At 41.5% G+C, this 25950-nt stretch overlaps 1 protein-coding gene across 3 annotated transcripts in view; it reads right to left on the minus strand.

Annotated features, from left to right (window-relative positions):
* Positions 1-18967, minus strand: part of KCNH3 (potassium voltage-gated channel subfamily H member 3) — a 97391-nt gene extending 78424 nt beyond the window's left edge. For 2 of the 3 annotated variants that reach the window (XM_075852167.1, XM_075852165.1), the window contains exons 1-3: positions 18713-18967; positions 18010-18122; positions 3152-3385 (exon numbers count right to left, since the gene is read on the minus strand). In XM_075852167.1, coding sequence (XP_075708282.1) covers positions 3152-3385; positions 18010-18085 — 310 coding nt within the window. In that variant the 5' untranslated portion in view covers positions 18086-18122; positions 18713-18967. The remainder of the gene's footprint in view (positions 1-3151; positions 3386-18009; positions 18123-18712) is intronic. The other variant, XM_075852166.1, reaches the window with a different exon arrangement.
* Between the last annotated feature and the right edge of the window lie 6983 nt (positions 18968-25950).

Below are 25950 nucleotides of genomic sequence, written 5' to 3' on the forward strand. Positions count from 1 at the left end.
CATATAATATACAGCTTCCATTCCTGACTGTGTTTTCAACTGGTGATATCTCCGGTTGTTTCACAGCTAGAACTGCAATCCTGGTGCCATGTGAAAGATTAGAATCTCATCTTTCATATGTCACTAGAACCACAGCAGGAAATATGTCTATTTGAAGTGATCCCCCTTCCCTCCAGCCTCAGTCTCTCACACTGTGTGAAGCAGCTTCATGCTGATAGGACAGCGTCAGAGGCTGTGATGTAGCTCCACCTCAGAAGAATTGCTGGTGTTGAGAAATAAAGCTAATAACTTTTAAAATAATAAACTTTTTTGTAACCAATTTTCACTGGCATTATCAGTGTCCCAGCGCCTATTAAATTAGCTAGGAGATTGGGCATTACTAAACTAGTGACAGATCCTCTTTAACCCCTTCATGACTGCCATACGGCTATATACGTTCTAGCTGCCGATGCCCCGTGCAGTTAGCACGTGTATAAATGTTGACAGCCTGGAACGGGTTTAATGAGTGCAGTGCTGCTTCAGTGTGAGCAGCACTGCACTCTCATGTCGGCCGGGGCTTTGGGAGCCCCAGAATACACCCCCCACTGTAGATAGTGCCAACCACAACCCCCTGTAGGCATCTCAAAACCCTCTGTAGATAGCGCCCCCTAAGCTCCCTCCAGCATCGGAATCCCCAGCCAGCGCTATGGCCGAAGATTCCCCTCCTAGAGGGAGCCCCCGCCGTCTCTTCATCCCCACTGTAGAATGTGCCATTCCCCCTGCAGATTAGCAAACCCCCCCCCCCCCACTGTAGATAGCATCACACCCCCCACTGTAGATATTGCCACCTGAACGGACTCTAGGAGTGGAATCCCCGGTGTCAGATCGCACTGACCGGTTATTCCGCTTCTAGAGAGAGGCCCTGACGCCACTGTCTATTTGGACAGTGACGTTAGTGGCTCTCTCTAGGAGCGGAATCCCTGGCCAACACTCTGACAATGATGTCAGCGACTCTCTAGAAGCGGAATCCCCGGTTTCAGATCTCTCTGTGTAGGGGATTCTGCAACTGGAGAAGCCCCTGGTGTCACTATCCATATATGGACAGTGACGTCAGCGGCTACTCCTGGAGCAGAATCCCCGCTCTAGCAGGGGATTCCGCTTTTAGAGTTAACCCCTGACGTCACTGCCAATATATGGACAGAGACATCAGGGACTTCCTGTAGGAGCGGAATCTTCGGCCAGAGGGATTCAGCTCCTACAGGGAGCTATAGTGGTGCTATTTACAGGAAGGGGGTGCCATTTATGGGGGGGAGGGGGTGGCTCTGTCTGCAGCGGGGATATTGCTAAATACAGGGGGATGTTGCTATCTACAGGGGGTGGCGCTATTTACAGGGGTGTGGTGTTATCTACAGCGGGTGTGGCACTATCTACATGGGTACTGTAGCATTATATTGGCACTATCTACAGGGTACACTGGCGCTATCTACATGGGCACTGTGTGTAGTACTATGTGGGCATTATCTACAGGGAGAAATGTGGCTCTATGTGGAAACTGTGGTACTATTTACAGTGGGCACTATCTATGTGGGCCGGGTACTATCTATGTGGACAATGTGGCACTACCTAGATTGGTATTGCATCACTATCTACATGGGCACTGTGGTGTTTTCAGGGGGTTGGGACAAAAAAACCCTAACGAATAAAATTCATCCATTTTTTTTACGTCCATGAAAAACGGATGGCAAATGCCGGTTAAAAACGGTCAGATGTCCGGGAAATGGATTCAAATTTTCAGACACATTGATGCAAAACAGACATGAAAAACTGACAGTTGATTCGTTGTTGACTGCCATTATTTTCACGATCGTGTGTATATAGCCCTCTTCACTCTCACAGCGATCCAGGGTGACGGAGAGAGAAGACAACTAATTGTTACAGAGCTCTACAGTGTATGTATATATATATATATATATATCCAAAAAAGAGAACGTGAAGCAGCACTCAAATAAAGTGAATTTATTCATCCAACATGGAACCACAACGTTTCACCTCCTCTATGAAGGCATTTTCATTTCACTTGAAAATGCCTTCATAGAGGAGGTGAAACGTTGTGGTTCCATGTTGGATGAATAAATTCACTTTATTTGAGTGCTGCTTCACGTTCTCTTTTTTGGATATCCAACACATAAGGAGAGGTCACTCCTTTATTTCTGAAGCCCTGCACCAGCCTAGTCAGGCATTTGTTCACAGTGCTGCTCCAATCTTTTGCTTTTTATATATATATATATATATATATATACACATATATATATATATATATATATATATACACATATATATATATATATATATATATACACATATATATATATATATATATATATATATATATATATATATATATATATATATATATAGCTAGATAAATATATATAAAAACTACAAAAAAGTGTTGTTTTTTTTTAATTTTTAGTGATTTGTCTGCTCATAATAAAAATTAAAAACACTGAATTAATTAAACAAATCTAGAAAATGAAAGCCTCATAAGTCTTGTAAAAACAAAGTAAAAACAGTTGTGATATGCAAAGCGGTTCCAAAGATATTATCGTTTAAAGAAGTGCACATCATAAATGGAAAATTTGACCTGGACACAGGAGCATAGATGACCCTTGGTCATGAAAGGGTTAAATGGTATTTTTTAAAGTTGAGCATACACATCAGATAAGTGTAATCAGATCCCAAGAAATATATATAAAGGGCTTCCTGACTGTCCCACAACATTTTGTGGGGAAACGAGGAACGGGCATGTTGGATTTTAATGGATCTGACCAAGTTGAACGGGATCTGACAGAAAAATCTCATGTTTATGGCAGGCTTTATTATCAGTTTATTATTTGGGTAAAGTAGTGTATCATGGTCTTGCCAAGGATTACTGGAGACTCTCAGTGAAATGTATTACATATCTGATAAGGAACTACCAAAATAGATTCTGGAAAAACACGTGACATAAACCCACAGGAATCCGTCTTGTCACAACAATCTATATACGAATGTATAAATGTATAGGTCACCTTCTTTGGCTCACATTCACGCAATATGTGTCTGTTTATTATAGCGATAGTAATTAATGTTCTGATTTTCAACACGGCTAATACATATTCCATTTACTCACCATTTTTCCTGTAAAGCAGCAACTCAGCCTTAAGCTCTTGTTTGTCATTCAGGGCTTTTTGGATGCACTGCTTGACCTGTTCCCCAGTATCTGCACCATACAAAAAGGTACAAGCGCATGATCTCTGCATGACTTCCGCACGGGCAAAGCCAGTCAACTCACAGAACCCATCTGAACAATACACCACAGGGTAGGAGTGTGGCAGCTGAGCATTGCCAAGGACAAAATTGCTGTCTGTACAGAGAAAGAGAGCGGGGAGAGGAGAGAGAGACAGAAAGAGGAAGATGGAGAGAGGGAGAAAATGAAAAAACAACAGTGAAAAGAAGAATAGGGATAAAGAAAAATTAGATATTAAAACAATAAACTTGTAAAGTATAGACATAGACCAACATTTTAAAAACACATAAGGCACACATAGTGCATCATCTAGTTTAAATGGAGACAAGCGATGTGTTCCTATGTGATGGGGCTGCAGCCTGGGTTCTGATCTGGGCAACTCGTGCCCACAGATATGCAAACAGATATATGAGAAATAGATTCGGATTGTTCTCATGGCGCTGCCTACGAACCATTTAAAAACAGGCAGCACCAAGAGAACAATGCATTTCTCGTATATCCATATAACATTTAAAAAGGGGAACATAATTGACAAAGTTTATCTCTTAGCAGTTGAATACAATGTGTTACTTCTTCTAAGCAGCATCGGATTACTGACAAGAAGTCCAGAAGAATATCTGCCCCCACAATCACAACTTTACCTGGCATATCTCCAGTTCTGAGAACCCCCAGAAACATTGACATGCATACCGTATGTGTGCCTGATACAAACAGTTCTTCTTCTAAGCTGCACTTAAAGAGGCTCTGTCACCACATTATAAGTGCCCTATCTCCTACATAAGGAGATCGGCGCTGTAATGTAGGTGACAGCAGTGCTTTTTATTTAAAAAAATGATGTATTTTTACCACTTTATTAGCGTTTTTGGATTTATGCTAATGAGTTGCTTAATGCCCAAGTGGGCGTGTTTTTCCCTTTAGACCAAGTGGGCGTTGTACAGAGGAGTGTATGACGCTGACCAATCAGCATCATGCACTCCTCTCCATTCATTTACACAGCGCATAGGGATCCTGTTAGACCCTTATGTGCTGTCTTATACTTACACATTAACAATACTGAAGTGTTTAGACAGTGAATAGACATTCCACGGAATGTCTATTCACAATCTCTGCACTTCGTTACTCTGTCTGTGGTAGTTACAGCAGAGGACGCGTAATCTCACGAGATTACGCGGTAAATGACAGGTTACAACGAGATTACGCGTCCTCTGCTGTAACTACCACAGACAGAGTAACAAAGTGCAGAGATTGTGAATAGACATTCCGTGGAATGTCTATTCACTGTCTAAACACTTCAGTATCGTTAATGTGTTAGTATAAGACAGCACATAAGGGTCTAACAGGATCCCTATGCGCTGTGTAAATTAATGGAGAGGAGTGCATGATGCTGATGGGTCAGCGTCATATACTCCCCTGTACAACGCCCACTTGGTCTAAAGGGAAAAACACGCCCACTTGGGCCTTAAGCAACTCATTAGCATAAATCCAAAAATGCTAATAAAGTGGTAAAAATAGATCATTTTTTAAATTAAAAAGCATTACTGTCACCTACATTATAGCACCGATCTCCTTATCTAGGAGATAGGGCACTTATAGTGTGGTGACAGAGTCTCTTTAGGCTATGTTCACACGGAGTATTTTGGGGGAGGAATATCTGCCTCAAAATTCCGTTTGGAACTTTGAGGCAGATATTCCTCTCCCTGCACGCCGATTTTCGCGCCGTTTTTCGCCCGCGGCCATTGAGCGCCGCGGGCATAAAACAGCGAGAAATACGCTTTCTCTGCCTCCCATTGAAGTCAATGGGAGGTCAGAGGCGGAAGCGCCCGAAGATAGGGCATGTCGCTTCTTTTTCCCGCGAGGCAGTTTTACTGCTCGCGGGAAAAAGACGCCGACGCCTCCCATTGAAATCAATGGGAGGCGTTCTCGGGCCGTTTTTGCCGAGTTTTGCGACGCGGTTTCCGCGTCAAAAAACTCGGCAAAATACCCCGTGTGAACATAGCCTTAAGGTTTACTGCTCCTTTTAGCTAATTAAACATAATTATTTTAACATTACCTTATTTAATCATTGACTTCTCTAAATGCGACATAACCAAGTGAACAGTTAAGCGGCTTTTGGGGAATTGGAGAGATTTAATTCTCAGGCATGCTCGAACTGTTAGGCCTCATTTACACGAGCGTAATATACGCGCGTACGACGCGCGTGCTTTTCACGCGTGTCGTACGCACCTATATTACTCTATGGGGCAGTGCGGACAATGCGTGAATTTTGCGCAGCGCGAGTGCGTTGCGTAAAACTCACGACATGTTCTATAATCGTGCGTTTTTCGCGCATCACGCACCCACTGAAGTCAATGTGTGCGTGAAAACCACGCATGCCGCACGGAAGCACTTCCGTGCGAACTACGTGATTCGCGCAAGAGCTGTCAAACTGAATGTAAACAGAAAAGCACCACGTGCTTTTCTGTTTACAAACATCCGAACGGAGTGTCTTAGAGATGAGCGAACCGAACTTCACCGGGTTCGGCCGAACTCGTTTTGACCGAACCCGGCAGGAGACAGTCACTGTCCAGGGTGCTGAAAGAGTTAAACTGGTTCAGCAGCCTGGACAGTGACTTCCGATCCCAATATACGTGAACGTGTAAAAAAAAAAAAGTTCTGACTTACCGATAACTCCCGGCTTCTTCCTCCAGTCTGACCTCCCGGGTTGACAATTCAGTCCAAGTGACAGCTGCAGCCAATCACAAGCCATGCACAGGCTGCAGCGGTCACATGGACTGCCGCGTCATCCAGGGAGGTGGGGCAAGATGTCAAGAGAGGCGCGTCACCAAGGACGCGTCACCAAGGACGCGTCACCAAGGCAACGGCCGGGAATTTCTCGGTAAGTACGAACCTCTTTTTTTTTAAACAGGTTACTCGATATGGTGATCGGAATTCACTGTCGAGGGTGCTGAAAGAGTTACTGCCGATCAGTTAACTCTTTCAGCACCCTGGACAGTGACTGACGTCGACTAGCCTCATCTCTATGATGGCGGCTGCGCGAAAATCACGCAGCCGCGCATCATACACTGATGACACACGGAGCGGTCAAGTGCCTTTTGCGCACGCAAAACGCTGCGTTTTTTGCGTGCGCAAAATGCACACGCTCGTGTAAATGAGGCCTTACTCATGAGATATAAGGTCTTGTTTACACAGCAGAATTTTCACGCTGATTCTGATGCATTTTCAGTTTCCGAATCAGTGTGAAAAACGCTTGTAACAAGCATCCCACTGTCTTCAACAGGAAATCGCCCCATTGTTGAGATGGGGCAGAATTTTTGCAGGCGGCATTGCAAACCACCTCGCTGGAAAAAAAGAAGTGACATGTCAGGTAACCACAAGCAGATTAGCCCCATTGAATGAGGCTAATCTGCCTGCAGAAATGGGATGATTTAGACTGCAAAACTGCGGCAGAAATCTGAGGGTCAGCCTCGGATTTCTGCAGTGGATTCTTGGACAATTCCACGTCGGATTTCACTCATGAAAAATCTGCCGTGTGAACACAGCCTTACATTGAGATAATCCCAAACTATCAATCAGCAGCAGATGGTGCAAATTTCTATATAAGGGCCTGTTTACATCAGCGTTGGCCTTCCGTTTGGCTTTCTGTTCATCTGTTTCGTCAGATGAACGGAAAGACAAATGGAAAGTATCGTGCAATACGATTGATTTCAAAACCTAGCGGAACGGAGGTAAACTGAAACATAAAAAATAACATTGAAATCAATGGTATTACAAACGGAAACAATGCTTTCCATTTGCCTTTCCATTAATCTGTTTCTGTTTCATTTCCTCTGACGGAGCAGATGAACAGAAAGCCCAAATCGAAGGCCAACGCTGATGTGAACAGGCCCTAACTGTTAAAAAAATTACCTGTTTTTGGAGCATAAACCTCAAATTTACCAAACTAAACTTAACAACCAAGCATCTATCATGGAAAGCACATGCCTAGTTAATTTGTAATTTTTTACGTAATTTCCCAAAGCTGTTGTACCGATAAAAACAATGGAGGAAATGTATTAATACTGATGCACTGAGTAGCGAGGGCGACATTCATCTACAGGGCGCACGGTCTATTGATGAATGTAGGAGCATGGGATATAAACAATTCCAGATCAATGACAGATTATAGATTCATAAATTGTATTTCTTGGGACTATGAAGCTCTTCCCACTTTTTCTGACACAGTTGCATGCGTACGGCTTTAAAAAATATTGCGTTCAGACTGAATGTCATGTTTTTTTTACTTATTCATGCCAGAAAACTGCTGTAAATACATCTAAAAAAATCGGACCCAATGATTTTTATATTTCTAAGGATTATTAAAGGCTACTTTTTCATTTCGATTTAATTGAATCTGGAATCATATGCTATCCCTGTGGTCAAGTGTCCATCAAAATTGTCCCAAATTCAATTCTAATCTGAAATCTCCTCATGATCCAGAATTTTCAGGGTCCAAACACAGAAGTAAAATTGTCTGAAGTATCTTACTAGTGTCAGGGAATGTTAAATTATATTTGGGAAATGTCAGAATACATTTCAAGTAGTTGCCCTACAGCATATTGACGTCATAGAGGGGGGTCCCATGATTGGGACCTCCATCTATGACCGAGAGCAGAATGATCACAATTGCTGTAATACTGCATTTGCCCTTTGACCGCACCTTTGACAGTTGGCGGACCGACGGGTCAGATCCAGCAATTAGTTGATTGCCGCAGTAAGGGGTTGTCTGTGATGAGACATCCCCTTTAAGAGTCTATAAGGGATGGCTAAGAAATGGCCATTATAGGAAGTCCTAGAATTGTTATCTTCATGGATGTTTCAATGTCAAACGTCCAATATCCCTCTAGTCCAGTCTGATATTTTTCCTACAGAACATTACTTGAACATTATGTTCACAGCAATGTCCCTGTAGTGCTAGCAATTGATGGAGGATAAAAAGCCTGTAAACTAGAAGACATCATTGGCATTTACTAGACGCTCCAAGGACAAAAATCTTAGCCGTGTCTCCGGTGATATAATTATTATTGGTTGATGACTTGCTGTGCTCAACCCCATAGATCAAACTATTGCTCAGCAATTTGCTTCCAATACTGCTGCTCAGCTATCCAACAGCTTGATAAATATCCCCTATATATTGTTTGTGCTGAGGATTTTATGTCAACTACTGGCTTAATGTACCACTAAATCACTTAAGACATTTATTATTGTCGGAGGGAGGAGTCTTCAGGAAATCGTATTGATCTTTTGTGTGTAGCCAGATTTCAAGTTTAACCCTATATTTTTTCCCATATATTTCTTACAATGCACACAGATTGAATGAACTAGATACCAGAGTTATGTTTAGCCTTTGTGTGAGCAAACTGATGTTTGGCCGCTACAGAGGGCAATGATCTGTCCTTGGTTCTGAAGGTAACGTCTTTCTGACTATATTTAATGGTGTGCAAGATTTTTTCAGCTCTCTTGTAGATTTGTGAACCTGGCCTGTACCAAATATTAAAAAGGCTCAGAGAATTTATTATGCATATTGTTTTATATCAGTCATATGTACAGTGCTCCCTCAACATACAATATTAATTGGTTCCGGGAAGATGCTTATATGTTGAAATCATAATTCTATGGAAGACTGGTAATTGAATCCGAAGAGCCCAAAATGTCAACCCAAAATAATAAAAACGGAGGATTGAAGAAAATTAAGCACAAAAAAATACAGATAGCTGCAGTGGCTGCTCTATGATCTGGTGGAGGTTCCGTCCTGCGGGGTCTACACTAAGCATTATATGGGGAGCATTTGTGGCTGGCACTACAATCAGGGTGCTGTGGCTGGCACAGTTTGTGGGAATATGTAATTGACACTATGAGAAGCATGTGTGGCTGGCATTGGCTGGCAATGTTATGAGGGTACTGTTATTTCACATAGTCATAACTCACTCTATTCCGCTTGGTGTTGCAGCAGCAGCGGATTACTGTACTGCGCACTGTATCAGCACCACTACTGTACAGCACTGTAATCAGACAATCAGCATTTCCACAAGAAACAGAGATGCTGATTGGCTAGTGAAAATGCTCATTGACTGTTGTCCAATAGCGCGAGTGCTGCCCATCAAAGACGCACACTGGTTGGCTGGATATACCAGCCAGTTGCGTGTACCATGGAATGCCACTGTTGCCAGAGTGATCGCAACCTGATGCTGCATTCAAGGTACAATGGTCCCTGAGAGGCCATCGTAGGTTAAGTTAATCACATCAGGAGGCCATCATATGTCAGGGGATAACTGTAATTTAAAAAATTATCGGATGGAGGGAAGTCAATTGTGGAAGGAATTTAGTTGTATATCAAATAGGCTCCTAATTAAAGGGGCAATGATTTATATTTTAGATGAGAAAAAATTAAATAGAGTATGTTAAAAAAAAAATATATATATATATTAGTATTTCTATTTTACTCCCGCCGATTACTAGAAGTAACAGCCCCTTTATGAACACTTTTACCAACCCTGAAACCTGGTGTAAAGTGGTGCTGTTTAGTTATAAAAAAAACACAAAAAAAAAAACATTCTAGGCATCAGTGAGGGTCCCAGCGGTTGGACCCCCCACTGGTCATGCAGTGATAGTATATATAATTGATATGCCACTAATGTTTACCAATGCAAACAATATTTTTTAAAGTGTAGCTCAACTTTGCAATTTCAAATCTTCTGCACCGCCTCTGGCTACAGACTCCTGGCTGCTTATCACAGAAACTGGCACTTGTAGAATGGACCTTCTATTCCATACGGCTGGCTCTGAAATTGGAGGACAGATTTTTGATGGAGCAATGACTTCTTGCAGATTCGAAGTAGTTGTTTTCATGATGCTGTTTCATGTAGCAGTAATTGGAGCAGAGAGTAGCTCTAAGGGTATGTTCACACGGCCTATTTACGGACATAAATCGGGCGTTTTTGCCCCGAATTACGCCCGAAAATAGCGCCTCATTAGCGCTGACAAACATCTGCCCATTGAAAGCAATGAGCAGACGTTTGTCTGTTCACACGAGGCGTATATTTACGCGCCGCTGTCAAATGACGGCGCGTAAATAGACGCCCGCGTCAAAGAAGTGACCTGTCACTTCTTTGGCCGTAATTGGAGCCGTTATTCATTGACTTAAATGAATAGCAGAGCCAATTACGTCCGTAATTGACGCGGCGTTCAAGCGCCTGCACATGCCGTTACGGCTGAAATTACGGGGATGTTTTCAGGCTGAAACATCCCCGTAATTTCAGCCGTTACGGACGCTGCCGTGTGAACATACCCTTAGGGTATATTCATAGATTGCAGTATGGGGCTGCATACATATCTTGAAATGGGATTATTAGAAAAAAAAAGTGTGGTCATTAACTAATAGCATGTTAGTTAACAATGTCGAAAATTAACCAATTAAATATATATACTTGTCTTGTAACGTGTCCAGGTTTATAGGTTGCTGTCCTTCGAAACAAACATCCATCTAGGTATCGTCAGTTGTGTCATTAATGAGAAAAACTGGGCCTCCAATTTTTGTCATGAAATTTATTTTAACGGGTGCCATTCATTATTGCTTGCCTGGAAATTAGGTCCATGTCATGGAAGTAAATGCAGCTATTTAAACACCGCATCGCGTGCCTTTTTGCCTGTATTCCTAAATCATTTTTCTTGTTGACTTGTTATACAATGCAATCCTTCATCTAAATAACATGTATTGATGTGCTCCTAGGGGAGTGAGAGAGTTCTCAGAGTATTATTACTGCTGGCTCACAGCCCTTCCTATCACCTCTAGTTACACAGGGGGAGGACAGAAACACACGCAGGCAGGAAAGTGTCTACGCTCAACACAAGCTGCCACAGATCCTCTTATTAAACTGCACTGGAATCTCTATAAATGCTCCGCCAGTTAACTGGAACAGGTGCCTCACCGACACTTGTGTGAAAAGCCATTGGAAGTGTATAATTAAGGAGGCGCTGTACGCACCATAAATCGGTTTCTAATGTTTTATCTTAGAGCTGAAATCCACATAATTGGCCCTGAAATCTCTATTACATGAGTGTTCTCGTAAGATGTGTAGAAAATGTACAGGCTGTGTATATAGACAACTCTGACGTATAGGAAAATACAGCAATTTCAGGAAGTGTATAGTAAATTCCAGTATTGACAATCCTTTAATCTTATATTTAAATTAATCATTAGCTCATTTAAATAAAATTGATATTTATTCTGTATGTCTACATGGATGAGGAGGGGATGGATAAAATAATTTCTTACAGCACAGACATGTACAGCAGCAGTGTAAAAAGACTGAATTTATTCCCATCCATGCTGCACCAGAAGACTTTAAAGCAAATTAAATGTAAGTAAATAACTTTAGGTGATGATTACCTGCTATTTATTTTAGTTCAGCTCCATTAGGCAGAGCCGTAATCTGTGACTTTTACTTTAGTTACAGTGTCTAAAGCAGGGGTCTCAAACAAGCAGTCCACGGCCCGCATACGGCCCCTGTGGCTGTCATCTGCGGCCCGCGGGGCACCATAGCTTCCTCGGGAGAGGAGAGAGCAGGCCGAAGGAGGAACGTCCGAGTGCTAGAAGTGGTATGAACAGTGATGTCAGAAGCATAGCAGGAGTCCCAGACAGCGCTAGGAAGACTGCTCTGGGACTCTGGCTCTGAGGAAGCCCCTGACATCACTGTCCATATATGGACAGTGATGTCAGGAGCAGAGGTGGAGTCCCAGGCAGAGCGGACTCCAGCTCTGGTGTTGGCCCTGACGTCACTGTCCATATATGGACAGTGATGTTAGGAGCAGAGCTGGAGTCCCAGGCTAGTAGCGCTCTGCCTGGGACTCTGGCTCTGGGGTTGTCCCTGACTTCACTGTCAATATATAGACAGTGATTTCAGGGGCTTCCCCAGATTTCCGGACCAGAGCCTATACTAGTGTTCTACTCTGGGCACTGTGGCATTATCTAGGGTGGGTGTGGCATTATCTACAGAGGGCACTGTGGCATTATCTAAGGGTGGGTGTGTGGCAGTACCTACAGAGAGCACTGTGGCATTATCTACAGAGGGAACTGTGGCATTATCTACAGAGGGCACTGTGGCATTATCTACAGAGGGCACTGTGGCATTATCTATGGGTGGGTGTGTGGCAGTACCTACAGAGAGCTCTGTGGCATTATCTACAGAGGGCACTGTGGCATTATCTATAGAGGGCACTGTGGCATTATCTACTGAGGGCACTCACATTATCTACAGAGGGCACTGGGGCATTATCTACGGGTGGGTGTGTGCCAGTATCTACAGAGGGCACAGTGGAAGTATCTAAAAGGGCACTGTGGCATTATCTACAGAGGGCACTGTGGCCCTATCTAAAAGGGGCTGCCCAATTTTGACATTCTTGTGTCTGCCAAACGCTGCAAACTGAGCCGCCAGACTGCATTTAGCGACACTAAAACTGGAAAAGTGGATTGTTTTATTAAGTACATGGAGTAAATTTAATGAAAGGTTAAACCGAACGGTATTATTATAGTAATGTAGTATTGTTATAGTAATGTATTATTATAGTAGCTCAAATAACTAATTGATTAACAAATAATTTTGTATTGTATCAAATTTGAAAGTAATGCGACCCGTCAACTTCAAATTTTTTCAATGTGTGGCCGATTTACCCCGCTGAGTTTGAGACCCCTGATCTAAAGGGAGTCTGATGTAGTCTGAAATCCGCCTCTTGTTTCATCATTGGTTCAGGCTGCTGCGCCTTTCCTCTCCACTGGAGCTCTGTCTCTAGGCTGCCGTGTATACAGACAATTCTATCACATACTCACCTGGAAGTCACTGCATAGAGAGATTAATTTTATTACATCAAGGTCAGAATGATGATAAAGTACAAACTACTATATAAAAAAAAAGAAAATTATGAACATCAGGTAATTGCCCCAAAAATTATGAGGTAAATGAGCCATAGTAATGGGAGCCTTGTTAGTTGATTTAAAGTTTATCATGTCATCCATAGGCAATCACAGGAATGCACCATCTAACAATGAGTAGAGATGAACGAATTTCCTGAAATTCATTTCAAGTCCGAATCGGTCGGACCGGCTGTCAGATTCGATTCGGTCCGAATTAATTTATTCGCAAATTGAAAGTGCTTTGATTGCCCTGAAAAGTTGTGTATAACACTCTAAGGTCTTCTAACTCCTTTCAAGCTCTTTAACACCAAGACAACATTAGCGATGTCAAGGTGACACCAACATATACGGCTATAGGTAAACGGATGGTAGACTGTGGTAACAGCCTCTTTAAAAACACACTGTACGACCGGATTTTTTGATGCTTTTTAAAATTAAAAATCAGTCCAAAAATTTTCCCATTTGATGGCAGATGCCTGCTGGTGTTTATACACACAGAGTGATATTGGAAGAACGAATGACTTTCTAGCAAGCAATCTAAAAATGTTCCTTTTTTGGGGCAGATGCACGCCGGTGTTTATACACACCCGATGCTACCAAAGAAGCAATGGCTTTTTAACAAATGGTTAAAAAATGATCCCTTTTTAGAGTCAGATGCCTACCGGTGTTTATACACACTGAATGGTATTGGAAGAAACAATGTCTTTTTAACAAGCTGTCCAAAACATATCCCGTTTTGGGGACTAGCAACAGGTTTGGTGTTATTTTAAAGAAAAAATATATATATATTATATTATCCACCACTTCCACTACCACGACTACATCTGCCAGTGACAGTGTGTCTGATCATCCTGAAAAGTGAAGCAATTGCTTTTTAGTTTATTTATTTGAAAAAAATTGTCACTTAGACACAGACTGAAGTAAAACGGCACTGTGTATCTGCTTGACGCAGAATAATACACCAATTTTTGGTGGCACTATCAATAGAAACTAGATATATGCAAAACAATGAGTTGCATCACTTCTGTGACGTCTCTATCAGTAGGCAGCGGCACGCAATCCGCACCAGGATTTAAATTTATATCTATTTATTTAAAAAAAATTGGTACTTGGACACAGACTGAATTATAACGGCACTGTATAAATGCTTCGGGCACAACAATACACCAATTTTTGGTGGCACTAGTAGATATATGCAAAACAGTGAGTGATATCACGCGTATGACGTCTATTTTAGAATGCAGCAACATGCTATCTGCACCAGGATTAATATTATTGAAGAAGATTTGTGAATGATGAGATGAAGATTGGTGATTTACAAATTAATGTAAGATTTGCCTGTGCCTGCTTAAAGAGACTCTGTTACCACATTATAAGTGCCCTATCTCCTACATAAGGAGATGGGTGCTGTAATGTAGGTGACAGCAGTGCTTTTTATTTAGAAAAACTATCTATTTTTACCACGTTATTAGCGATTTTAGCTTTATGCTAATGACTTTCTTAATGCCCAACTGGGCGTGTTTTTACTTTAGACCAAGTGGGCCTTCAATGCCGATGTGAACAGATTCTGAGACAAATGATACTAGAAAAGCAGCACAGTGCATTAGCCAGGTGGAAGTTCCAAAAACCTTGGGTCCAGGTCCAATGAGTAATCCAAATTAAAAAAAAAGGCAGAATTCCAGAATTTATGAAATAAAGAAATCTCTTTATTCACCCACGTTGCAGCATTTCAGCTCACATAATGGACCCCCACTGATCAGATATTTATATAAATATCGATTTATGGGAAAACCCCTTTAATGATCCTTAGCATGGTCCAAGTCCAAGTTTTAAAAAGAAACTAAAGCTGTTCTGTGAGCTTAACATAGCATATTTGAATATCATATAGAAATATCTGAAATAGAGGTGGGTTTACATATGTAGATTTCTGCCCATACAAGCAACGATATAACAAGTCAATTGGCGCTTGCTAACAGCTTCTTTTACGTGGGCCGAGGCTTTCTGTATAGGGACGAACGATTGTTAAAGGGGTTTTCCAGCCAGTAAAAATTGATGGCCTACCCTCAGAATAGGACATCAATAGCTGATGGGTCGGGGTCCGAATCTGGAACCCCCGCCAATCAGCTGTGGGTGCAGTACTCTTACGGCGCTGCTTCCCCTTCATTTCTACTTGCTCACTGTGACTCTTCGCCGCGCATTTAGCGGCGATTCACAGGTTTTGCAGCCTTCTTCTCTCATTGAAGTGAATGGGAGAAAAGGCTGTAATACCTGTGAATCGCCACTAAATGCGCGTGAAGATTCACAGTGAGCATGTAGAAATGAAGGGGAAACAGTGCTCTTATGAGCACTGCACCCCCTTCAAAACAGCTGATCGGCAGGGGTCCCAGGAGTCGGGACACACAGGTAGATGTGTACACAGGAAGATGTGCGGCCGACAACGATGATTTTATTGCCTGCATAAACGATGTGATCAACCAACGAACAATCTATTACACTTTTGTTAGCTGATCGATGCCCTGTCTACATGGACCAATAATCGGCCAAACATGCATTATTAAGTGGGCCTTCGATTTTTAGGCCTTAAAAGGGTTGACCAGGCTGGGGGCTGTTTTGGTCAGGATTGGTCATCAGTATATGATCGGTAGTGGTCTGACACCCGGAACCCTGCACTTATCAGCTGCTCCGACTGCCTTTAGGCGCCGGAAGCTATGCAGGGTCAATGCTGGTAGCAGATGGCTCTGACCACTGTATAGGGGCCGTACTGCAGCTCTGCTCCTATTCAAGTGAACCCAGCATGGCCACTATACAGTGGTCGGAGCATTATGCTTCTGGCACGGACGACTGAATAGCTTCCGGCGCCCGGAGTTAGACGGAACATCTAATCTGTGCAAGTAGGTAATCGGTACAAAAAAACAGCCTCGAACCTCGACAACCCCTTTAAGTGAATTGCTTCGCAACTATGGCCAACCATTCAGTCTTCTTTTATTCTACAGTAGTCTTGTGCTGTACAAGTTTTCTTTGCTATACCACTTCACTGTTTTATAATATATAATCAATGTGCCCCTGATCAATGCCCGCCCTACATGCAGCACCTCCTGTAAATGTTAACATTCAGGCAGTCTACAGCCATCACTATATAGCAGTTACTAAATACAGGTTCCTATGGCTCACATTAAGGTCTTGTTGGAGATGAACACTGAAACACTCACACAGTCACTTTTCTTCGGTCGAATGAATCATCATCTAGCTCTAGTATTTGTATTGCAACATTTATTTTGTATCAAGCCATCATGCAAGATATTTCTGATAACCACAGACATATTAGATAATAATACAGCTGAAAAAAACTTTACAAAAAAACCCACATAAAACATCCAGACCCTTGCCTTTGAGACATATCAACTCCTTTTTGGATGCAAAATGCAGGATTTTATTGCAAGTATGATACACTCATGATGACATAACCTGTACATTGTACTTTGCAAGTACTTACAAGGAAAAAACAAGATTTTCAAATGGTGTATAATATAAAATATTTTTATATTTTTTACGTTAGTCAAGGGGCACACATTCAGAAGCATCAGTCGGTCATTTGGAAAACTACCCAAGCATATATTCGGTAGTTCTTATAATACATGTGTATTTGTACGTGAATCTGTGTAATAAAGCCAACTGAATGTACAAATATGACCTAACAAGACAGACACCTTACTTTATGACAGAATTAAGACACAAAAGTGTGTTATTTAAGAAGTAAAAGTGTATAGTATTTTAAGACAAGATAAAAGGGTGCAAGCAGGATTTCAAGCATTTATTTCTTGCCAGCGATGGAGCACTGGCAGTGTAGGGAGGGGACAGCTACCCTCCAGGCCACCCTTGTATGTACAACATGTAGAGGTCAGCAGAGTCTCTTTTATACTGCAATTAACTCTTCATGGCTACATGAAAATCTCAGTTTTTACAATATTGCAGAAAGTGTTAATTTTTTGGGACTAAAGATCTCTTGGCTATTATTTTAATCATGTTGCATTGAGCCATTGAGTGATCGAACTATGTCAGCAGCTACATTCCAACCTTGACTCGTAATCCCAAAACGGTGGTTATAGAGAGTCAAATTGCACTAAAAGTATTGGCAACTCTGCTCATGTCCCGCTCACTCATAAACGATCTCATACAATAGAGCAGTTTTGACTGTTGATTCATTTGTTATTGTAATTTTTTTTTGGCCATAGGGTGATGTGACATCAAAGCCACTGAATACACAGCCGGGGACTGAAATACAAGTAGATACTAGGATTACCCATCCTGAATAAGGTCGGAATTGAACAGTTGATTTTGCACCAAGTTTGATGACCACATAGTGGAACGATATCATTTCTGGCAATAGCTACTAATCCCAAAGTGGCCATGTCCCAAAACAGACAATGGCTATGCTCCTTGTTTTATTAAAGAAGACAAAATTGTACAATTCTACCAGGTTTACCGGTCTCGTATACGTCTCTTACAAAGTGCAAAATCACTATAGAAGGCAAAATCATAGAACATGTACGATATCAGAGCTCTGATATATTTGACAGTTAGGATATTAGGTATCTGCAATGATTAGAATGATTGGATCCATTGGTTGGAACTGATTTAGTCCCATTAATATATTGATAATTGGTAAAGAATGTCCTTTATGGTCGAATTATTGACTTCTACTGTTGCGTCTATGGCCGGCTTTACTCTGACTGCATTCTTAGAACTAAAGATATGTAAAGGAGAAAATAAATAAGAAGATATGTTTATTACTTACGTGTTCCATCAAACCTGGTCGCTATGGTATCTAGGAATGTATTCTGAGGAGCAAGTAGCCCTCTCATGGCTGGCATCGTCTACTTCTCACTGTTCCCATTCTCCAAGCGCAGGCTGGAACAGAAAACATCCAGTTCTGTCACTAATCTGCCTGACAAAAGCTATTAGAAAGTATGTTCAATGTTTGTGTTTCCGGCATAGGACGGGCGGGCAGGCGATGATTTGTGCCATGTGACTGTCTGTGGTTAGGGGGACAGATTATTATTATAAATCAAGCATTGCCTTTCAGTAACTGCTGGGTCGAAGTGCGATTTGCATTGCGTCAAATGTCTCCTTTATATAACTATTCTGTATATCATAAGAGAACATTTGTTACTAGCCATCAGCAACAGAAATCATTAAAGGACATCTATACCCAAATTGTGTGTAAATTCTTTATACGGGCTACGCCAGTTTTTTCCGAAGCCATTGCTGAAATAGACTCAATAACTAAATAGGAAAAAGGGGGCTGGTAAGATGATCTTTACTTACCTCTACCTGTGTAATAAGTCAAATGGGTCTAAACCTTTTAGTTTCACCCTTCTAAAGACTCATTTAAAGTAATTCTACGTATCAAATAAAAGACATCAGTAAAATAATGTAGTGGAAACTGAGCAGCTTGTGACATAGGTGTGACATACCCATCAACACCTGCATCTCCTCACCTGATGTCCATCTTTCCCCAGGAGCCCAGCCGCAGATATATACGATGGGGGAGGGTCAGTAGGAGACACCTGTGACAATGATGATGATTATAGTCTTCTTCTCGAGAGTTATGGCCACCCTTTACTTACCACCTGAACTTCAGCATCCAAAATCCTTATATCCCTGTTCTATGCCTGCCTGTCTGCATTACAGCCTCTTCTAAACTGCTTGCAAGAGATTTGCCTTTATTCTCGGCTTGAAGTTTCCATAGCTACTCTCGACACACCCGCTCTTCTCCTTAAAGGAACAATGCTTTTAGAAGTGCTTCTATGAGGGGTTAATTGCTGCAGTCACATGAGAATAGTCTTGACCCTGGATGGAAATAGGGAGAATTTTAGGTTGAATCATTTAATAAATATAAATATATATTTTTAAACTTTAGCAAAATCATTTAACCCACATTCATTATTTATTCATTTATGTGAGAATTAATATTGCTAGTGAAGGCATTGAGAAATGAAAAACAAAAACAAAACTAGCACCCGTTCATGTGTAGATAATCCAAATTCTGTATAACTAACAGTCAAGGACGAGAAAAGGGGCACTAGTGTACCGTCATATCCATCATCCACATTCCTAGTATGCGATAAAAATTAATTTGAAGGGAGAACACTTGAAGTGGAGTGACCAAACAATCTACACTTTGTACACTTTGAAGGTGGGCTTACATGAGTGGTTTTCAGTGGTCGTTGTTTTTGCAGCATTTTTTCTTAACTGATGCAAAATCACACAATTTTTGTCAAATCAAGGCAAAAAAAAACCAAAAAAGACCCTAAACCTACCATAATCTGAATATTTATTTTATATCAGATATTGACAAAACACATATACTTACCAGGTGGTCAAAAAGGTATCTTGGTAGCCAAGGAAAAATACCATTCTGTGACTGCCACTTTGTCTCAACATATAATCATGGGATATTTACTGCATTTGATGTTGGCTATACAATTGCAGTAAGCGTAATTTACCAACGAAATAACTTCTTTTTCAAAAGAATGGAAATAAAGTGTACCCGATCTGCAAAGGCAGCACCCTGTATTTACCTATAGGGCAAGCTACATTTTGACACCTGATTGTTACTCTCGGGAAGTAAAGCCTTGCCTTTGCCTATATGTATTATGCAAATAGTTAACATGGACAGCAACGGACCCTTGACTTACTGAATAAGTGGTTGTCAACGCGAGTGGCGATTTCACAAAGGTCCTAGCAGCAGCATGGCTGCTTCCACTAAAGTCTCTAAACACTACAACAACCATTATTGTGTTATACTGTAACGGCTGACTCATCCAGCTTGTACCCTATTTATTTATTAATGACATTTTGTCTATTTGCTTTCTTCCAATTCATCAGAGTTAATTACCAGTATGACTGCGCCCTCTTAAAAGCCATTGTTGTGCATATAATGTTCCATTACAATCCTCATATAAATCTGTTTCTTTTTGTGCTATTTACCTAATTATAGTATTTGGTTATTGTAGGTGTTTCTATGGTTTAGAACCGTTTTTAGAGTTGTGTCTTCACTGATTTCGATCAGGGGTGCACACTGGAAATCCCTCTCTGAGTCTTTCATTGGATGCAGAGTTAAATTATACAATTATTTTTCCACCACTAGAGGGAGCTAACTACATATGGATTTATGAATAAGTTTCATTGGAGTATTATAAATCTCTATCCCGTGAGCTTCCCCTTGTGGTGGCAGCAGGCAAACAATTGTATCATGTAACTTTATGGCTGTGTAACAGTCCGTGATTACGGGCACGGCTGACCACAGCCAGTCATCCGCTTTTGCGGACTGTGCTCCCATTATAATGTATGGGAGCATGATCCGTAAAATAAAAAAATAGGACATGTTCTCTTTTTTACGGAAGGTTTCTATGGCACGTACGCCTTCCCGTAAATATACGGGAAGGTGTCCGTCGGCCATAGAACTGAATTAGTTCATAATTAATCTACGGTCCTGTGCATGGGCCATAAGAAAGGACTTGTCCTCACTATATAAAAAAATCCTTTTAGGGGATGGAGGAAATCATATTAAATCACAAGGAAAATGGAATAAGGATCTTGGGATTAGGATCGATTGGGGGTTATTTTATAAACATATCAGAGAAGCATCATTAAATCACAATCACCGATTTATTTGTTTTATGATCAATCAGACTTTTTTTTATACACCGAAGCTTTCAAAGGTTATGAGGTTAAGGAATAACGATAATCGTCAGAAATGTGGTATACATCAAGCGGATCTCATCGATCTCATATTTGAAACGGCACCCTAAAGTTTAATCCTGAATCCACCCTGGCTGAACTTTACAGTCCTTTGGCTACTTGGCACAGACAGTGGAGTTGATCATGAACTGCTAGACTTATACCTACATATGACACAAATAGTTACAATTTAAGTGCAGGCTTTGCACTTAAATTTTAACTTTTGGTTAGGGTGAATGCTCAGTGGTCAGTCTGCACCTGTGAAAAAGTAAGCTGTCGCTTGTTCTGGTGGTGACCAGTGTCTGGGTGTGTTTCGTTCTCGCTTGGCACTTCAGACATTATCTGGTCACAGCATGGATTTCTGAGTACTATAGGCACTATAGGGCAGATTTACTAAGACTAACTCATACGCCAGTCTTAGTCTGAAGCCTGCAGGATTAAGATACAACTCACTTATTGAGATTGCAGAAAACTGACGTAAACCATTTCATAACTGTCCCTCTATGTATCACTCGTCGAATACGGAAAAGGACGATAGACATAGTTTTAGTCAAATTCATTAAGTATGAAACTTACAAAAATGTTGTTGCAAATTTACACCTTCACATAGCAGACATAGATATGCTTTTCTGCCTCTCACACTGTGCAAAATGCACCAAACTTATCAAGAGGTATGCAAAACATATGCCAGTTGTGGTAAATGTGGGCCAATGTGGGCATTATTAATTTGCAAAACGTATGGCTCTATATATCTGGGGACTATATAACATAATAATTTTGCACCAACACAATACAGGGCTTAAACTAAATTGTGTTATACATGTCAAGGAATCACTACAATTCCCCAGAGTGCAAGTTTATGGAATTGCTATATGAGCAATTCCTCAAAGACAGCTGAAGGATGTCTGGATCAAGCATGTGGGTAAATCAGCTACCTTAAGTCCGTCACCTCTCTGGTCAGCAGGGACTAAAGCTACTCTATGGTCTTCACCAGAGCCCACCGCAAGGCGGGTTGAATTTGGCTGAATAGAACCCAGGTTGCTTTTACAGAATACAGTGTTGGACAGGAGGTGCAACTGCAGGTAACACCAGAACGGAAAACGAGACAAGCCAGAGGGGTAATCAGCAAGTAGAGTACAAAACGAGGGGATACTAAAACTCCAAATCAGTGAGCAGAGGGTAAATTCAAAGACAAGCTGAAGTCCAGTTCAAAGAATCCAAACAGTCAAGGTGATACAGGGTGTAACCAGGAGCTTGATCAGCAACATGCATACACAAGAGAATCATAAGCAACAATGAGAAAACCGAACAGATTCAAATACTACATTCTTGGCCCTGATAGGTTGCAGACAGAGAAATGAGATTGGCTCTGCATCTCAAACCAGACCCACCCAGAAGCTAGGCTAGTAGTCATGACAATAGAAAAAAAGGGGATTTGAAGCCTGCTCACCTCACCTCTGTGTTAATTGGATTAATTCTTTGTGGGTGCTCTGTGTTTTTTGTATTGATGTTTTTACTTTGCTCCAAATTAAAAGGACTTTTTAGCAGACGAGTGCTGGTTCCACCTACTGCCATAAATGTTTCTATGTAATAGTCATGACAATCTTAAAGTGACGGACGTTTCCTAACAGTACCCTTCTTTCTACGAGGGGCCACCGGACCCTTAAACCTCGGCCTTGGTTTCAAATGAAAAACTTTAACCAAATGATTAGCATGGACAGAAAAAGTAGGAACTCCAGTTCGTTCTTCTGGCCCATACCACTTCCAGTGCACAAAGTACTGGAGTGTACCCCTGACCGTTCTGGAATCCACAATCCTTTGAACCTCAAATTCCATATCTACTACTACCTGAACTGGAAGAGGAGGTTTCTTGAGTGGATTAGATGGTGGTACAAATTTTTTAAGGAGATATTAGTGAAAAACATCATGAATTTTAAAAGAAGGAGGAAGAGCAAGGCGAAAAGACACAGGGTTAATAACTTCAACAATTTCATATGGACCAATAAACCCAGGTTAAACTTACGAGACGGTACTTGCAGTTGCAGATTCTTAGTAGAAAGCCACACCTTTTGACCCACACTAAACACAGGACCCACCCTACATTTTTGTCAGCAGTTTTCTTTTGAATTAATTGGGAATTCTTCAAGTTCGATTGAACCTAAGCCCAAACAGTGCACAGTTTATTTGTTTCGACTTCCACCTCAGGTTTATCACTAGAAGAGGCGGAAAATGAACCAAAACCAGGATGAAAACCATAATTACAGAAAAACAGAGAGGTATCAAGAGAAACATGGTGGCTATTATTCATAGCAAATTCTGCTAATGTAAGATACGAGACCCATTCAGCCTGGTTATCCGCAATACGACACTTAAGATATTGTTCCAAGGTTTGATTAAAGCGCTTGGTTTGACCATTAGTCTCAGGGTGAAATGCAAAAGAGAAAGAGAACTGTACACCAAGTTTCTTACAGAAAGTTCGACATTTGCCCATTGATTTCAATGGGAAAAACAGAGTCCTGTTCCGACGGGGCATTGTTTTACGCGGTCGTTTAAGAAAACGTAGAGGAAAAGCGAGAAAATACCACGGCGCCACATGGTGCAGATCACAAGCGAAAATGAGGAAACAAACAATGGTGAAACTGTTGCTCACCTTTAGGAGTTGTGCTAGTAAGTTGAGGACCAACGTACAGCGCTGCTAACATCAAATTGGAGTCCAGACAGAAAGGTGATAAATGGGATTTATTGGGTTTAAAAATAATAAATAGGCAATTAGATAGGCTATGCGTTCTATGGAAAAACAGCTCCAAAAACGGCTGTAAAAAACGCCATGAAAAACGCGAGTTGCTAAAAAAAATGGCTGAAAACCAGGAGCTGTTTTCTCTTGAAAACAGCTCTGTATTTTCAGACGTTTTTTATTTTGTGTGTGCACATACCCTCATTCTTCAACTGACAGTTAAGCCTATCAGGTCCTGCCTTGGGCAAGCCTAATAGGCTTCCGTACCTGGCTGTCTAGGAAGTCATTGCTAGGGTTCCTGGTTGCCATAGCAACCATCAGCACCCGCGATCTCTCGTGGGGTGGGGGTCCGGTGGGGTACAGAGGGAGCCCCCTCCCTCTGTCAACCACTTAGATGCGGCAGTCGCTATTAACTGCCGCATTTAAGGGGTTAAACGACCGTTGCAGCGGGATGTAAGCTGTATATTACAGCTGACACCCGCTGAAGATGAAGCGAGCACAGCTCCTGTGCCCGCTTCATCTACAGGGCGTGACTGTACGCCCTATTGCGGGAATGTACTGTAAATCAGGTCGTACAGTCACCTGACACTGAAAATGGCAAACCCCTGGACTCATAAAGAGTCATCCTTTAGCACTCAGGAGAGGAAAACCCCCCTATGGAGGAAACCTCTAGGGAACCATGGCTGAAGTATTGCCCTTCCCATGGGCTATACAGTATTAGACAAGGTAAGGGCAAATGCAGCCTCTCCAGGTCACATAAATACAGGGAGATATGGCAGAGATATTTGTAGGCATTTTAGGGTAGTCAAGCTCAAGGTTCTCAGAAACATCAAATATGGCACTAAACATGGCAGTATGGAACCTTTTATGATATCTTCTATGGGTTCTTTATGTCATAAACATATTTATTTATGACATCAGCACATCTTAAGTCATTAACAGTGTTGATGTTCAAATTAACCCTTTACTATCAATGTGCCTTACTACAGAGGCCTTTAAAAAGCACTTGTCACCAGGCAGGCCCCTCATCGTTTATAGGATACCCTAATAAATAGAAGTCGGTAATTGTAAAGGTGTTGGGGTGTGGTTGGCATACCCCTTTAGGCCACATGCACACGATGCGTATTAAGTGCGAATTTGCCCCGCAGATTTTCCTGTGGCAAATTAGCAGCGTAATACAGTACCAGCAAAGTAAATGAGACCTCTCAAGCAATCTGATTTACACGTTGCAGAAATTTTCCACCCATAAAATGACCAGCGATGCGTATTTTGAAGTCTGTATCAGGTCAATTAATCTTCTGTTTTAATCTCAGAATTGTATCGGACAATATCCGCAGCGTATGATCTGCACTTGTTTCAGCATCATAATTTTAAGTGTATGTTCACACGGCCTATTTTCAGACGTAATGGAGGCGTTTTACGCCTTGAATTACGCCTGAAAAGACGGCTCCAATACGTCGGCAAACATCTGCCCATTAACACGTCGCTGTGAAAAGACAACGCGTAAAATTACGCCTGCATCAAAGAAGTGCAGGACACTTCTTGGGACGTAATTGGAGCCATTTTTCAAGGACTCAGTTGAAAAACAGCTCCAATTACGTCCGTAATGTACGCTGCAAAAAACGCGTGCACTTGTAAAAACGTCTGAAATTTAGGAGCTGTTTTGGCTCCGTAATTTCAGACGTATTATTCGTTGTCGTGTGAACATACCCTAATTCTGCATAAAATAACGCAGCATTAAATGAGGATTTTAAATGTGTGCATGTGGCCTTAAAGGCTATGTACACCTTTGAGGTCATTTTTTAAAGTTTTATTTTATTTTTTTAAATAAATTGATTAGTCGGTTCGTTTAGTGTAACTTTGTAATTAGTCTTTATTAAAAGAAAATCCTTTTACTTTTGGAGCTACAGCTGCTCCGTATTCTCTATACAGAACAGCTGTATCGCATGTTTTGCACTGAATCCGTCAGTCCCGCGGACCTGACGGGTTCAGTGTCAGCAAGTTCACCTGTAATCGATCACATCTAAGTTATGAACTTAGATCTGATCGTTTTTTAATATAGACTAACGATTTTTTTTAATATAGACTAGTTACAAAGTTAGGCCCCATGCACAGTCCGTGATTACGGATGAAATCTACGGTCGTGTGCATGGGGCTGTCTGCACAATGCACCATTCTTGAGGCAAGGTGAGAATTTCACTGTAGGTGGCACCTTTCCCTGATTGCAGGGGGACAACATTTTGACAAATGTTCAGTCCA

This window comes from Rhinoderma darwinii, chromosome 2 (genome assembly GCF_050947455.1).
Source record: "Rhinoderma darwinii isolate aRhiDar2 chromosome 2, aRhiDar2.hap1, whole genome shotgun sequence".
Classification (NCBI taxonomy): domain Eukaryota; kingdom Metazoa; phylum Chordata; class Amphibia; order Anura; family Rhinodermatidae; genus Rhinoderma; species Rhinoderma darwinii.